The sequence below is a fragment of the Phoxinus phoxinus genome (genome assembly GCF_949152265.1).
Source record: "Phoxinus phoxinus genome assembly, chromosome: 12".
Taxonomy (NCBI): domain Eukaryota; kingdom Metazoa; phylum Chordata; class Actinopteri; order Cypriniformes; family Leuciscidae; genus Phoxinus; species Phoxinus phoxinus.
In genome coordinates, this window is record NC_136887.1 from 31,162,933 (window position 1) to 31,178,669 (window position 15,737).

At 37.8% G+C, this 15,737-nt stretch overlaps 3 protein-coding genes and 1 long non-coding RNA gene across 6 annotated transcripts; 2 read left to right on the forward strand and 2 right to left on the reverse strand.

The window, feature by feature from the left end:
• Window positions 1-551: 551 nt before the first annotated feature.
• LOC307008077 (uncharacterized protein C14orf93 homolog) lies at window positions 552-2,050 on the forward strand (the record flags this gene model as incomplete). Of its 2 annotated transcripts, none has more annotated exons than XM_079630640.1 (4): window positions 552-784; window positions 901-1,170; window positions 1,293-1,411; window positions 1,772-2,050. In XM_079630640.1, the coding sequence occupies exons 2-4, from the start codon at window positions 1,107-1,109 to the stop codon at window positions 2,048-2,050; spliced, it is 462 nt and encodes a 153-aa protein (XP_079486766.1). In that variant the 5' UTR covers window positions 552-784; window positions 901-1,106. The 2 variants fall into 2 exon arrangements, with proteins under 2 accessions (XP_079486766.1, XP_079486765.1); XM_079630639.1 differs by lacking the exon at window positions 552-784 and having other exon boundaries at window positions 805-962; window positions 1,079-1,170.
• Window positions 2,051-3,373: 1,323 nt separating this feature from the next.
• Window positions 3,374-9,113, reverse strand: LOC307007607 (uncharacterized protein). Its single transcript, XM_079629784.1, has 8 exons — window positions 8,771-9,113; window positions 7,626-8,493; window positions 7,055-7,139; window positions 6,699-6,912; window positions 5,018-5,222; window positions 4,827-4,928; window positions 4,297-4,368; window positions 3,374-3,984 (listed from the first exon to the last, which is right to left on the reverse strand). The coding sequence occupies exons 1-8, from the start codon at window positions 8,788-8,790 to the stop codon at window positions 3,751-3,753; spliced, it is 1,800 nt and encodes a 599-aa protein (XP_079485910.1). The 5' UTR covers window positions 8,791-9,113; the 3' UTR covers window positions 3,374-3,750.
• A 157-nt stretch (window positions 9,114-9,270) lies between these two features.
• bscl2l (BSCL2 lipid droplet biogenesis associated, seipin, like) lies at window positions 9,271-15,527 on the reverse strand. Of its 2 annotated transcripts, none has more exons than XM_079629785.1 (8): window positions 14,783-15,527; window positions 13,060-13,144; window positions 12,494-12,637; window positions 11,631-11,765; window positions 11,316-11,413; window positions 11,101-11,230; window positions 10,465-10,546; window positions 9,271-10,156 (listed from the first exon to the last, which is right to left on the reverse strand). In XM_079629785.1, exons 1-8 carry the CDS (start codon window positions 15,040-15,042, stop codon window positions 9,876-9,878), a joined length of 1,215 nt encoding a protein of 404 aa, XP_079485911.1. In that variant the 5' UTR covers window positions 15,043-15,527; the 3' UTR covers window positions 9,271-9,875. The 2 variants fall into 2 exon arrangements, with proteins under 2 accessions (XP_079485911.1, XP_079485912.1); XM_079629786.1 differs by having other exon boundaries at window positions 13,060-13,141; window positions 14,783-15,521.
• LOC307007609 lies at window positions 11,685-14,769 on the forward strand. Its single transcript, XR_013799645.1, has 3 exons — window positions 11,685-11,781; window positions 12,005-12,044; window positions 13,859-14,769. It is a non-coding gene; the product is annotated as an uncharacterized lncRNA (long non-coding RNA).
• Window positions 15,528-15,737: the final 210 nt, after the last annotated feature.

Consider the following 15,737-nt stretch of genomic DNA (forward strand, 5'->3'; position numbering starts at 1 on the left):
ATGCTTGTGAAAATCGTAAGCCTAATTGCTTGGAAAATTAATAACTCCTCTCTCCTCAACAAGCTACAATTTTTAAGGTATTATGTGTGGCAAGGTAACACATTTTACGGAGCCACTAAAGGGGCTTTGTGGTGGATTTTTTTTATTTTTTTCCAAAGCTTTGTGTTCTCTCAACTTTTGTGTTCTCTCACAAATAATATTTTCTAACTGGACAATTAACAGGAAGTGTCCGTACTCACAACAAGTTTCACTGCATGAAAAGAGCTGTATACGGACAAATACGGGATGGGAAATCTCTGCTAAACTGTAGGTTTGCCAGATAAATGAGGCAGAGTGCTTGGAAAGGTAATACACAGAAGTAAACTCGTGAAACATCCAGAAACCTTACGTATGTGGATGTATATAGGAACTGGTGGAAGTTTCCAGGAATCCTTACAGCTGGTTGTAAGGAGGGGTAGGTGTGAGGTGTGAGGTGTGAAGGGCTTTTTATATGTTAATGACCCCCAGGTAGAGGTACCTTCTCTGTTTTCAGAGCTGGGTGGGGGGTAGGGGACAATGTCTCGTAAAGACAGCACATACAGTATTGTGGAGGTTTGCTTGAGGGTTTGATGGAGGTACAGCTTGAGGGTTTGATGGAGAAGCAAGCTGCAAACACTGTTCTTCTCGAAGATGCTATCCAGCGTCTTTATGCTCTTGAGCGAAAGTTTGACGAGCAAAGACCGCAAGAGGAACAAAGACCGCGGGAAGAGCCATTACATAAAAGGATAAAGACAAAGGCATTGCGGTAAGTTGAGTTTTATTTCATCTGTAAGTTACACAACGTCGTTTGAAAACTTTTGTTTCCAGCCAATGTAACGTTATGTGTGCATGTATTAAAGCGTTTTTCATTCAATGTTACAGGAAGCTCTAAGGCGCCTTCACAATTCGGAAAACAACCCACATAAATATGATCCACAAACTGGGTAAGACTGCTGTTTTTCTGCTATGTTTATTTGGCCTTTGTGGGCCATGCTGTTTATGGGGTTTTACATATTCCTTTTAAATGCATTTAATGACACACTTCTCTCTTTCCACACAGAATAAGTTTGCCTCGTAACCAAGCAGTCATGACTTATCTGCTAGAGGAATTGAAAATAACTTTTGCAGATGCAGACCCTGAGTGTATACAAGGTAATTTTTAAAATGTTTGTTTAACAATTTTAATGTCCATATTTTTAGTCTCTTATATTTTGTCCATCTTATGATTTCAATAGTGTAGTTTCTGTCACTTATCTGAATTGTCTTTTATTCAGCGTGTTGCAAGACATACTTTGAAACACTTCGGAGAAAGTACAATTTGTCTCAGCCAGAAAAGTCCCAGCTAAGAGATGCCATTAAAACAGGAGCTAAAAACCGACAAAGGAAAAGACGGGTAAGTGTAGAAATTCATCAACTTGTCTTTAAAGGGATAGTTCACCCCAAATTGAAAATTCTGTTATTTTCTTCTGATAACCACAAAAGAAAATATTTTTAGGAATGTTTGAAATCAAACTGATCATGAGCTCCAATCACTTCCATAGTATTTTTTTCTACTTTAAAGTCAATGGGGCTCATGATTGGTTGGATTATAAACTTTCCATCTTTTGTGGTTATCAGAACAAAGACATTTACTGGTTTGTAACAACATGAGAGTGAGTACATTGACAGAATTTTCATTTTTGAGTGAACTATTCCTTTAAGTTTGATACATTTCTGGGTGTTTTTAGTGGATAACACATTGTGTGTTTTGCAGTTGCTGGATTCCAGGTCCAAGGTTGTTCAAACCGATGCAGAGAGAGAGCTTTGGCAGACTGCAACAGTGGAGCTGATGTCTGACGAGGAGGATGCCATTGTTGATGGAAGGCCAGTGTGGATTGTGAGGTCTCCATCTCACAGGAACCCACAATTGTCAGAACTTTGTGAGGAGCTTCAGCGCAGATTGGAGGCAGACATGCGCTACACTATTTTGCATCATCAGCGTGTTAAGGCTGATGGAAATGGACATGATGGACCTTCCTTTCTTCAACTTTAACTAAACTGCTCTGGTTTTGCAATTTTAATAATTGCACCACAAACTGCACATTTTCACTTATTCTCTTCTATTTGATCTTATTCTTTGTATACTTATTAGGTTAGATTTATTTAGTTTCATATTCTGCAACTTATTTTCTTTTAATATTGTTTGTGTTTGCTGTGTTTGGTCAATATTTTAAATACTTTGTGTTGTGTGTACATATTAAGTAGTTTATTTAGTTTTATATTCTGTAACTGTTATAATATTGCTTGTGTTTGGTTAAATTTTATAAAAGTACTTTCCCCTCTGTAAAGTTCCTATAGTTTTATTTATATATTTAATGCTTTATTTATATATTTAATGCTTTAAGTGTTTTGGTTTAATTTTAATAAAAAGAAATTCTGAATCCATTCTGTTTTCCATTTTTGAGGGGGTTGGGTTATATAGTAGGTGGGGTGGTTATAGTTTATTAACATAGCTGGCCAAAACCAATCAAGTCACTATGCTATGAGGGCTTGGGTTGGGCTAAATGAAAACCGTGACCAATCAAATACTAGTATCAGGAAATTGACAGGTCACTGTCCCAATAGTTTTTTAGGGTTTGGGGTGTGTTTTTTTAAAACAACCAATCAATATTGAGAAAAACACCAATAAGGACAGCAGAGGTGTGTCAAGGTGTGAAGTGAAAGGCCTCTTGAGGTGTGAAAATGTCTCCTGACAACATTCTTCAGGGGATTACTTGCCATGGCAACAAATGGCTGCATATACCACGGGGATATCCCTTCAGCAAGATACATCCGAATTGGTATCATTACGGGAGTTTCCTAACTTGGTGGAATTAGAAGTTTACCCTCAGTGGAACTAGTAGATACTTCCGAAAATCAGTGGTGTATACAGGAGTTTCCTAGTACGGATACACCTCTTTTCATGCAGTGTTTTCAGGGAGAATGCAAAGTTTGCAAAAGAATGCAAAAGTTTTGTGAGAGAACAAAACTTTTTGTTTTCGCCCATCCCTTATTTTTTCAACCACCATGTGACATATGAGCAATGATGTGATGTTTCATAAATCAGCCATTAACTGTGAATCAAACCGAAGCAATACACAAGTAGAACCAACTACAGTATATATAAAAAACATTTAATAGACAAATATATATATATATATATATATATATATATATATATATATATATATATAAACAGTAACATGCTTTACACAAGAACATTTGCAACGACCATAGCAACAGAAGTGCTTCATTAATACTATTAAAGGGACAGTTCACCCAAAAATGAAAATGTTGTTATCATTTACTCACCCTCAGCTTGTTCAAACCCTGTATGAGTTGCTTTCTTATGTTGAATATGATATTTTGAAGAATGTTGGTAATCAAATAGTTTCTGGTCCCTATTGCACATATATATATATATATATATATATATTTTTTACTATGGAAGTCAATGGCTACCGTCAACTGTCTGGTTACCGACATTCTTCAAAATATCGTCTTTTTCAGCAGATGAAAGAAACGGTTTGGAACAACTTGAAGGTGAGTAAATGTTAACAGAATTTTTATTTTTGGGTGAATGATCCCTTTAACTGTTTAAAGCTTTGTAGACCTGCCATGTCCTAAAAAACAGTTTGGTTGTCAATTGATGGATCCAAGGTGAAATCATTTGTCTTTTTGGTGTCATTTACTGGAGTTTATGTGAGATCACTATCAAAGTGGTTCCTCTTGGCTTTGCTCCCCTGCTTGCTTGATGGCCCCCTTCAGCAGAGAGATGAGGGAGGTCAATCCGATAAAGTACCCATCCTCCCTGTTTCCCTCCACCCATGGAACATCATGCCTCAGCTGGACATCCTCTGGGGTTGGGATGGTCTTTCCAAAATCTATCATCCATATGTTTGCTTTGCCGCTGCAGTCGTGGACGAAAAGTAAAGAGCTTCCTATGATCTGTGAGAAGATGAGATGTTTATTCAGAGGCAGAGAGGTAACAAAATTCCCATAAATGTTTTGAGATGAAAATTGGAGCTGTTCATTCATTTTTTTTTAGCAGATTTAATTTTCATGCTTGAGGTATAATTGTCCAATTTATGTTGTAGAACAAAACGTGAAAGTCTCTCGACGGGTCTTATTTTACTCATGAATCGAAATGTGCCATTTTAAAACCAACAAGAAACTTGCTTCAAAGTGAACAGTAACTAAAGCTTCAAAGTGAACAGCTCTATAATGTAGTAGGGTATAAGAAAACCGTAAAAAAATAACCTCGTGTTTGTAGAAAAAGGTTGACTCCTTTAGTGCTTCACTCAGTGCCTGTAATCTGGATTCGTAGGCCTCCTGAGATACACAAAGTAACAAATGAAGAATATTTTGATATATTTGGGATGAACTGCAATTAGATTTACCACACATATATATATCTAATTTTTTTATTACGCCTACTTGACAATATAATTGAAGTGTGTGTGTGTGTGTGTGTGTGTATTTCAATTATAATGTCAAGTAGGCGTAATAATAAATATTATATTGGACAAAAAAAATACTAAAACAGTGCTTAAATTCAAAATGAATCCCCCATTCACAACCCAATTTACTCTTGAAATTGAAGTATTTAGAGTGAAACAAGATATGTGAACATAAACTGTGGTGGGATTCGTTTTTAGCTATTAGAAACCAATAAGTGTTTAATTTATTAGTAAAATAAGAGGGCTCGTTGATGTCAGGCAGAAAAGAAAGTCGTTTCAGAAATGAAGCAAGTGAATGTTGACTTGTGAGTGAGTTTTATGTCCACTCACTAGAATGTGAACCTGGCTCTTGGTGAAGGATAGCAGGGTTTCTGTCACTTGAGCTTCTGTGTGTGTTTTATAAAAGTCTCGTAACACTTTACCATTCCCAATCTGGAAAAAAAAGTGAAAAACAGTAAAATATCGAAATAAATGACCATACAGTGTCTCTCTTGTAAATATTATAGCCTCATGTTTCATACCACTATGCCTTCTATGCGGAAGCCCAGTGATGAGGTGGAACTGCTGTCATCCCTCCACTGTAGGTAACGCAGCTTTGTTACTCCTTTCTGTGCGTGTTCTTCTGCAGTGGGAGCTGCCGGATCCACTTTCACCATCTTTTGATACATATCAGAGCGTACGCTGGCGTTGGTCCTGGCCTTAAAGATCTCCTCCTCTTGGTATGTCCTGCAAGTATTGCCATAGATTCTAGATGGTACTGTATTATTGTTAAAATATAGTGTGATTATAACGTCAATGAAGAGTAGAGTAGCAAAAATTGTATTTTCGATTGGTATTATATTAGAAACTAGTGATTCACCAAAATTAATTTTTACCAAAATGGATGTTTTCAAATAGCCTAGCTGAAAACCAAAACCGAATATAAAGTTATTTTTGGGTAATTGGGTAACTAAAGTTGGTATTCTGTTCAGGATGTCGTGTTCTCATGAAATACATTAAACCAGTCATAGACAGTACAGTTCTTCAACAAGACACCTCTCGATATTTCAGCCTAAATGTTTTTACAAATTGCTAGTTTGGCATCCTTTTTGGTCCAAATGAAGTGTGTCCACACTTCTGACATGTTTACCTGTTGTAGCTTGTCCACGTTAAGCGTCTTAGTCTTAATCAACAAAGTCTTAGGCATGTTACTGTTTTAAACCAGTTATGTATGTCTTTTGCTGTAGAGTGTCAGTAGGAAATATCAGTTTACATTTCCAAACATTAATTTTGCCATTAATTGTAATAATCCAGTGAGATTTTTGTATGCACGATGAGTCTGACAACAGCCAGTTATGATCCACATGGAGATCTGATCTCACCATCATCATATCTGGAATTATATGAAGAAACAGAAAAACTGAGACAGAATAAATCCAGAAGAACTGTGGCAACGTCTCCAAAACGTTTAAAGAAACCTTCCTGCAAAGATACCTGAAAAACGATGTGCAAGTGTATCTAGACAAAAGCAGTTTTAAATGCAAAGGGTGCTCAAACCAAATATTGATTTGATTTAGTTAATAAAAGTTAATTGATAAATAAAATCTATTTATGACATTATTTTTGGAAGCATCCTCACTTTACAGCATTTTTACACAAGTATCTATAACTTTTCACAGTACTGTATCTTTGCAGGCCGGTTTCTTCAAGCGTCTTGGAGACGTTGCCGCAGTTCTTCTGGATTTATTCAGTTTTTTTTCTGTTTCTTAATGTAATCTCAGATAAACTCGATGATGGTGAGATCAGATCTTTGTGTGGATCATAACTGGCTGTTGTCAGACTCCTTGTGCATACAAAAATCTCACTGGATTATTACAATTAATGGCAAAATGAACGTTTTGAAATGTAAACTGATATTTGTGACATACAGCAAAATATGTAAATAACTGGCTTAAAACCAGTTTAAATACAGTAACGTGCCTAAGATTTTTGCACAGTACTGTAAATTTCTTTGCTGATCCAGTTGCTGAATAGTTTTATTTGCTGAAATGTCAGTGCATCAATAATCTAAACTTTTGTGCAACATTGCTTTTCAGTCTTGCAGGCAAATGTATCAGTATTTTATAAAACCTACCCAAAAACAACATTATTTTAAAGTATTGTCTCTCACTGTACATTGTGGCTTAAGGTAACAAGACAAATGAATGTTAGTTCCCTTCCTACCGGACACCCATTTTGCAGTCCATGATGACAGGATGTTTGAGCCCACTAAGCAGGTCCTCTAGACGGATGTATCTCTCTCCGTCCTGACTGATGTGCCCAAAATAATGAGGCACAAACTGACAGAGTGCGTCAGACATGAGGGCCTGCAGACAGACATCTTCCACCTTGCAAAACCTCTTCAGCACCTCCCCGCCCTCACTCAGCCTTACATTACCTAGAGAAACCACACAGAAATACTGCTTAGTGCAAAAGTATTGTTCAAACCCATTTATTTAACATGTTTTTTTGATAGAAAATGATGAAGGTATGGTGAGGGTCAAAATGCTGTGTCCTTTAGAAAAGGCTGAGCTTCGTACCTTGGTGACCAGCTAGCTGGATCCATGAGCTTTGTGTACGTTTGGACCACTGCATCATGGTCAAAAATGTTCTCCAAGATCGACACTGGGAAAAACAGGGTCATTTAGTGGCAGTACCTTAAAAACAATTTTCTCTGTTTCATTTTTTAACATTGCTCATAAAATGGCATGCTTCTTTAACCTCGAACGAAGGGTTTATTTTTATACCCTACCAATGGTGAAACAGTTAAAACCCAAAGATATTACTTGCTACTTGTTGCATTATGGAGTATATTGTATGTTTTACAACATTGCATGACATTTAAAGAATTTGTTTTCGGAATATTGCAAATGTGACCGTAACCTGCTACTTTCTGCCTACTGCACTATGCAAATAACGTATTCAAATACGATATGTTATGGTACATGCAAATTGTCTAACACATTTCAGTGCACCCAAAAAATAGAGACCTTTTCCAGTTAGTCCACAGTTCAGACTGAACCTGACACCGGTTTAACTCATCCTGAGAGATTCTGCAGAATCAAGATAAACTTCTTTGTGCTTTCTAAGCTTTCCCAGAATTCCACTCACCTTCTTCATCGTCTGCCTCCTGGCGGCTGTATCCTCACTCTCGCTGAAGACTTCATCACTTTCTGCCGAGGAGTTGTTGAATGAAGAGGAGGATGAAGCAGAGGAGTGAAGGAGAACCCGAGAGAGGAAAGGATGGGGAACTAATTCTTCCTCACTATCTCTCTTCATGCTTCCCTGCATATAATGATCTCCATCCCGCGATGACCCAAGCGTTTGTGTGGTTCTCTGTTTTAAGCCCCAACTCTTCTTCCTGTGCACTCGTTTGTTGTTTAGTTCTCCCTCGTTACTCTCATCGATACTGTCCAGACCTCCTCCCAGCCTTTCCCGCCGCACCCCTTCCTTCAGAACCATCTCGCCTCTCCACAGGCTTTTCCTAGTTGCTGCATTCAGTGCCACTTTTGAACCCTCTTCAACAAGATTTCCACTAGCGATCACCCTCTGCTCTTCCACGTCCTCGTCCTCGGTCATTTCTCCAGGTGGTATTGGTGGGGGATCCACACATACATATTCCAGAGGTTCTGGTTTCGTGTCCTCCGTTTCCTCATATGCATTTATCTGAGTTTCATTCGGCTCTTCTAGCTTGGAAGAAAGGACGGCGTGAGCGGCAGCCAGTTTAGGTCTGGCTCTGAAGACTGTGTTCTTGTTATGATGACTTTGATTGTTCAAGGATGGTGAGAAATCAAACATCTTGTCTTCTACGGCATCTCTCATGCTCTCCCCATCCCTTCCATTGCTTTTCTTTTCTGACAATGTGCTCATTCTTTCTGGAGTAGAATCCAAGTCTTTCATGAAGCCGCTAAGATGGAAATTCTCATCGGAAACGGACGAAACTCGTGTTTTGTTTTTTTGAGCTCTAGAGAAAGGGAATCTGGGGGGATAAACAAAATCATTATTTGATCAATCATAATAGAATACCTAAAGAAGACATGAATAGACAGATAACAAGTTACAATATTCATCTTATCAATAAACTATGTTGTTTAAAGAGGCATATCATGTAAAGATTTCCTGGACATATATAAAGCCTTGGTCTACAAAATACTAGACCATGCTTGATCTGCCCAGGAAATAGCCCACATATGCTAAGTGGCACACAGTTCAAAACAATTACTTGTAGGGGGAAAAAGGCACCAACTCCCACGTACCCGATTTGCCAATCTTTCATCACTCCTGTGTGTTAAGTTGAACCATCCAGCAGTTCAGCATCAAAGACTCAATGCCAGTTCAAAGTCTTGCTGTCAACGTTTTCCAGCAGTGATTTGCATAATGTGACATCATGGTTTTCCACAACATTTGTGACAACGAGCTCTTCTGGAGGTTGTGCCGAGGGCTGACCCACACTTTTTAGTGTTGAGCAGTGACTGACTCTTGCAACCACGTCATGGATGCATTTCCATTTGTCAGATGCTTTCTTATTTGATCAGAAATCACATTTCCTAGGAATTGAACACATGACTTTGGTGTAGTTGGCACCATGCTCTGTCTATCATCTACCATAAACTACAGATTATATTACTTGTGTTGTACATCTTGCTCACAAATTGTAATTTTGAGTTGTTTTGTAATTCTCATTAAATTCTCTATTATAATACAGTATATTACTTTTATATGTAAAATCAGTGTAAATTAAAGACAGTATTGCATGATGTACAAATACTTTAACATTTATTTATTTTTTACATTAAATTTGAAGTCTTTTTTTCACATTAAAATGTAAGGTTTTTTACATTAAAAAGTCATAATTATAAATGTCACATGTCAACAAAACAAATAACCTTCCGTAAAGTCATATCCTCAGCACTTTCTGCTGTCACAGCCAATATATATTTCTCTGGTTGTCTTTGTTTTTCCATGAGAAAAGCATGTAAATTAATGCAAATTAATAATGTCATTTTTTCCAGACATACGCCACAACCAAATGCCATTCTTTCCCCTTGGGCTATTTATTGACACAGTCTCACTGTTTTCAGTGCTGATTATATTATATTATATTCCACAACAAAGGATACTTCTGGAACGGTTAGTTTGGATATAGGTTATGTCAATACTCAATATAAAAAATGGTGGTAATGTAATTGTGCTTGTCTTGATTACCTTTGAAATAATGACAGGCATACAAGCGATTATTTCAGGCTAGCATACATTTATTATTTTAAACAAGGAAATTGTTACCAAATATATGAAGTCAACTTGGTGGCCTTTGCTTTTCATAACCTTTACCCTCATTTAGAAGATGGCTCCATTCCTTCTCTAGAAGCTTGTACAGACATCAACACGATAGTAATTTTTATCTGTGGTGTCTGTTAATGCTTTAGACGTTTGTATCATGCCCTGTGATAAATGCCTGTGCCTCAAAATCATGTCTCCATCCCCAGCCTCACAGATGGGTTCATCTTCAGCAAGTTCTCTGGGGTCTTCACTCTCCTCCACCCCCATGTCTGGAATGGATTCTTCCAACTCCACAGAATTGAGCTCCATGGTGTCAACATTCTCCATATAAATGGGGGAGTCCAACAAGTCCGTTGTAGTGGCTGTTCACAGAATTAGATCAACGCACAGTCAAGAAAGGTTTGAAATGGCATGAATGAACCACATTTATCTGCTAGCCTTTCATATTTATATGCTTTCTTGATTTGAATGTCCATTTATTTTCATTTCACTCGAGAGTTATTTTAATATAGATGAACTATTCATTTAAATGAATGTATATTATTTCAAGTATAAACTTAATTAATAATACATTCATAAATGAATACATTAATATAAATTAAATCCAATTTTACATTTTAGGATGTTACCCAGCAGTTGCAATTGGTTTGAAACAATACATGAGCTTCACCTGGTGTATTTTTTTCATCCTGGGGTTCAAACTGATCATCCAGGTCATCTTGTTCATTCATTTCCTCTTGTTGTATATTAATCTGAAGCAAAAAAAAAACAAAAAAAAACACTGTGTGAAAAATGGATGGATGGATAGCTGGATAAATAGATTGGAAGGATGGATAGCTGGATAAATAGATTGGAAGGATGGATAGGTTGGATCATGGATCACTAGATATGATAGAGAGCATGGGTGGATGAAGGAATGGATAGATTGGATGGATGGATGAATGAATGAATGAATAGATAAGATAGAAAGCAAGCATAGATAGATGCATAGATAGATAGATAGATAGATAGATAGATAGATGGATGGATGGATGGATGGATGGATGGATGGATGGATGGATGGATGGATGGATGGATAGCCTGGATGATAATATAGATAGATAGTCTGGGTGGACGAATTGAATGGATAGCTTGGATGAATGGATAGATAAGATAGAAAGCAAGCATAGATGGATAGATAGATAGATAGATAGATAGATAGATAGATAGATAGATAGATAGATAGATAGATTGATGGATAGATAGATAGCCTGGGTAGATTGGATGGATGGATGGATGGATGGATAGATAATTTAGAGCAGCACACCTTTCCAGGTTTCCTGCGACTACCCAGATTAAACTGCAGGAAGCTGAGAACGCTGATCAAACTGAGGAAAGTAAAGTTACTCATCACTCCGATCAGTGCTGTTGTCAGGGGGAAGTGATACAGCAGGTACCTGTGACGATCAGAAAGACACGCCTGGATTAAGAATGTTAGGATTTTATCGAAGCAACTAATTAAATACTCAGGAATACACAAACCTGATGCCCGTAAAGTGAGCGAAGATGTAGAGATGCGCTCTGTAGATCTGAACATTCTGGGAATGGATCTCAACGAAAGCTCCAACAATGGGTTTGTACTAAACAGAGAAAAGAGGCGATTGTACTGGGTTTGTTCCACAGATTGTATACTCTAGATTTATTTCCACTCTTTTTTTTCCGCTCACTTTTTTTACTTGGTGAAGAAAATGTGAAATTCTTGTGTAAACTAAAATCTTTTATGCCCTTGCTAGGGTGTTCGGAGTTGTTTTAGTAAGTTGCTCTGCAGTTGCTAGGGTTTTCAGAATCATCACTCACAGAATTATCTTTGAATTCAGAGTACAGTTCCACTATGATTGACTGCTTCTGCTCAGATGCTCCTGTTAACAGCATGGGGGAGAAGACCACTGTGCCCAGTGCCTGAAGAAGAGAGGAGCGATAATGGAGCATCGCCTGAGAGATAGAGAGAGTAAGATGAAACCACAGCTGGAGCATTGTGAAACAGGATCTTCTAAATGGGGTCAGAAAGCTCATGAAGCTCGTCTTGAAGAACCTATATTTTGCAACAGTTGCTGTTGCAAAACAGTTAATGGGCCCCAATGACTTCCATAGTTTTTTTTTTTTTTAAGTCAATGGGGTCCATCAACTGTCTGGTTACCGACATTCTTCAAAATATCTTCTTTTGTGTTCAGCAGAAGAAAGAAATGCATACAGATTTGGAACAAATTGAGGGTGAGTAAATGATGACATAAATACATTTTTTTTTGCCTAAAATATCCCTTTAATCTCTCTCTAATAAATGCATTAAACTGCTATCAATGGCTCAAGTTACTAGCTCTAAAATGTTTTGGAATTAGCAACAGAGGCGTGGGATGAGATGCATAAGAAATTAGTCCAATAAGAGTGTTTTAAAGACAAAAACCTGACAAATGTCTTGAAATATAACATAAGAACAATGTCTTGAGGTGTGATAACCTTAGTATAAGTGGTATAATTGACTACGGTCCGTTGAATAATTAGAAAATAATGCACACCCGCTTCACGTCGTGGCTGCATTAACACCTCGGGTGTGCATTATTTTCGAATAATTCAATGGTCTGGAGTCAATTGACTTGTTTGACAACTTTTATCATAAAAATACATTTTCATGTGTATCACTGCCTCCTAGTTTGTGCACTTACAGAACGTGTTGATACGTCAACAATCTGACCAGCTTTAGAATAGGGAGAGATTTTCACGAGGAACATTCCCAGGTCCCGATTGGCTGGAGACTCTGGCATTTCCAGTTCCAGTGCAATCTGATAGGGCTGGCCGTACGTCATTACCTGTAGGAAGGAAAGAGAAAAGCAAAAAACAGCATGGGTCTACATGAAATATTATACCCCTCAAACTATTTTGGAAATATGTCCACTGTATGCAAATATTCTGTATGTATGGAATCTATTGATGACTGCACAATATGTATACAAACTAAGCCCACTGTAGAGCACTGAATAAACAAAAAGTGAAGTTTGCCATTTGAGCATCTTTCTTTCTTAATGATGTGATAAAAAATTTTGCACAAAATTGGATTAAGATGGTAAAATAAAATATGTATGCATGCAATGAGGTCATGTGTTTGAAATACTTATTGCAAAATATGCACAGTTTCACACATATAAAGAATAGTATAGGCGGCCTATGTCATTAGTCATTAGTTTGAAAGGACATTAAAAACTTAAACGAGGATTAGATCAAAGATGGTCACCTGATGCTTTCCATTTTTCAGTAAAGAGACATTAGCCACTGGGAAAGAACACATAGGGTGATGAGGAGATGGACAATCAGTCCTGCTGATCAGAAACACATTTGACATGAACAAACAGATGATAGACATGACATAAACTACTACAGTCAACCCTCTGATGAACGTAGACTGATTCTGTGACATTTGTCCCAATATTTAAGTATCAACTTACCAGAAAGCCTACTTTCAACTATCAACATGTCAAAACTTTACTGAAAAATGTTGTACTCAATCTACTACATGCCTTGTCATCTGATTGATAGCTTATACTTTTTTAGCAAGTAAAAGGCCTTCTTTTTTGGAGGAGGAGGAGGAGTAGATGGGAGTGGAGGAAGAGGGAAAAAAAGGAGGTGGAGGAGGAGGAAGATGAGTAGGGAGTGGAGGAAAAGAATGAGGAAGGTAAAGGTGAAGGCCAAGGCTAAAGAGACAAGCAGTGGCACTATAGTTGCCCATGTCTTTGTCCATGGTATGACTATGAGGGAGGCTGGGCCAAGAGTACAGCCAAACTTGAGTTGCTTCACCGTCGCCTCGATCATAAGAATCTTCAGGGAGAAAAAACGGTACAGCTACTTCAGACTGTTCTCTACTGTAACTTTTGAGTGCAGTACACCGTGCTGTTACAACACATTAATGTACTGTAGCTGTTGCCCCATACCACTGTAATACAAAGAAATTTATCAAATTGCCTGAAAGAGAGTTTTCTGAATGCTTCCATTTTGTAAAAAGGATGTTACAGTAATCAGTACTTCTATTTTTCTAGGACACAGAGACGATGAAATGGAAGAAGCCTGCCAAATATTTCAGTTGATGTGTGCCAGCGGGGAACAGGCATGCAAGAGGCATGTGATGTGGACAAGTTTCTCTGGCCTGACCCAGACCAAAGATGGGATGCTGGGGCAGAGAACTTTTTTTTTTTTTTTTTTGGTGTATTGTACTGTACAGTACATTAAGGAATTAAAACAATGGCAAATGTATCCATTGTTGTGTCTTTTGTGTCCATCATGTGAAAAAGTTTGTGAGGGGGGGGAACCACAAGGAACAAAACTTACCAGTTTTGTAAATGTTGTTTGAATTTATTGCACCAGTGTGTAAGACTATGTTGTAGTGTGTGTGTTTGTGAGGGCAAAGTTTGGTTTATCAGCAAGAATGAATAGTTTTGAGTGTAAAGCTTAATTTTGACCTGAAAATAGGATGTTTGGGGAATTGGGTGAGACGTTATGGATGAATTTTGAGAATAAGAGGCTTAGTTTCAAGAAAAGTGTTTAAGAAATCAAGAAAAACTCTAAGAAGATATCTACACTCTCAAGAATAAAGGTTCTTTATTGGCATTGATGGTTCCATTAAGAACATTTAACATCCACGGAACCTTTCAATTGTACAAAAGGTTCTCAAGTGGAAAAAGTTTCTTCACGTTCGTTCTTCACACTAAGAAAAAAATAGTTATTTAAAGAACTGTTCACTGAAAGGTTCTTTGGGGAATCAAAAATGATTCTTCTATGGCATTGCTGTAAAAAAACAACAACATTTGGAACCCTAATTTTTAAGAGTGTATCATAATTTTCATAGGGTTTATTCCTAAAAAAAATCTCATTGCATTCATACTTATCTGAAAAACAAGACGAAAAACTGATTAAGAAAATTATTAAAGGTAGTGTATCCTGCTAGGTAACTGTAAACATCTCACCTGTAGAAGAAGTGGACAGGTGTGATGAAATTGGCTGTGGGCATAAAGGAATAATAGAAACTGCCGTAGAGGAATAAAGCCACCCAGAACAACAGCAGAATCACACAGATCAGAACGGCTGTTTCCAGAACCTTCTGTCTGACCCGCAACAACAGCACTGACATCGCCTCCAGGATCCGGACCACCAGCCCGTTGATTTGAGGTCCCACATCTTGAACACCAGAATCCTCTGAACTGAACTCCTCCGTACTGGGGTGCATGTTTACTGAGATTTATTTCTTCAAGTGTGTCTTTCCCAACAACTTCCTCTTCCCTTTCGGTTTCAGCTGTCTTTCTCCGTTTTCGCTGCTTAATGTTTGACTATCTACAACATAACATACCAGAACCTCCCTCATTACTCAGAAAAAACGCTGCCAATTTCTCACCACCACCCCATGTTCTCGTTTTCGACTTCTTTTCCCTTGACCTTGAAGCTCTGACGTCTGACTTGGATTCATTTAAAATATTCTGAATTAATGAACAAGCTCTTTTTAATAAATGTTTCTGCAGTAATGGACTGTGACACCGCAGTTACTGGAAAATAACGGACAGTCCGAAGAACAGCTGGAGTCCAGTGGGACGACGCTGGGACTCATGACCAGCATGTGAGGCAAAGGACAAGGGGAGCTATTAGGAAATACAAGGGGTATGAAATATCCAAGACAAATCCTTTTATCTATGAATATGTGAATCTTGATGACTTCAAAACAGAATGCAGTACGATTGGTAACAGCTATTAAAACCAAGCAAAAACTGTTGTCAGTTTGTGAGAATCACATTAGTCATGTGTAACTGCATTGCTAGGCTGGATAAGGATATACAACCACAAATCCATTGGATGCACAAAACACACACACACACACACACACACACACACACACACACACACACACACAGCTAAAAGCACAGTAGCTCA

What these genes read in the sequence shown, in the direction of transcription:
- bscl2l (XM_079629785.1), bottom strand. Translation starts at nt 15,042, where the DNA reads ATGCACCCCAGTACGGAGGAGTTCAGTTCAGAGGATTCTGGTGTTCAA. An exon ending in CCTGTCCACTTCTTCTACAG is followed by an intron (nt 13,145 to 14,782) that starts GTGAGATGTTTA and finishes GTTTCTGATCAG; the next exon opens with CAGGACTGATTGTCCATCTC. An exon ending in GTCGCAGGAAACCTGGAAAG is followed by an intron (nt 10,547 to 11,100) that starts GTGTGCTGCTCT and finishes TTTTTGCTTCAG; the next exon opens with ATTAATATACAACAAGAGGA.
- LOC307007607 (XM_079629784.1), bottom strand. Translation starts at nt 8,790, where the DNA reads ATGAAAGATTGGCAAATCGG. An exon ending in GACTGCAAAATGGGTGTCCG is followed by an intron (nt 5,223 to 6,698) that starts GTAGGAAGGGAA and finishes CAATACTTGCAG; the next exon opens with GACATACCAAGAGGAGGAGA. An exon ending in CCTTTTTCTACAAACACGAG is followed by an intron (nt 3,985 to 4,296) that starts GTTATTTTTTTA and finishes ATCTTCTCACAG; the next exon opens with ATCATAGGAAGCTCTTTACT.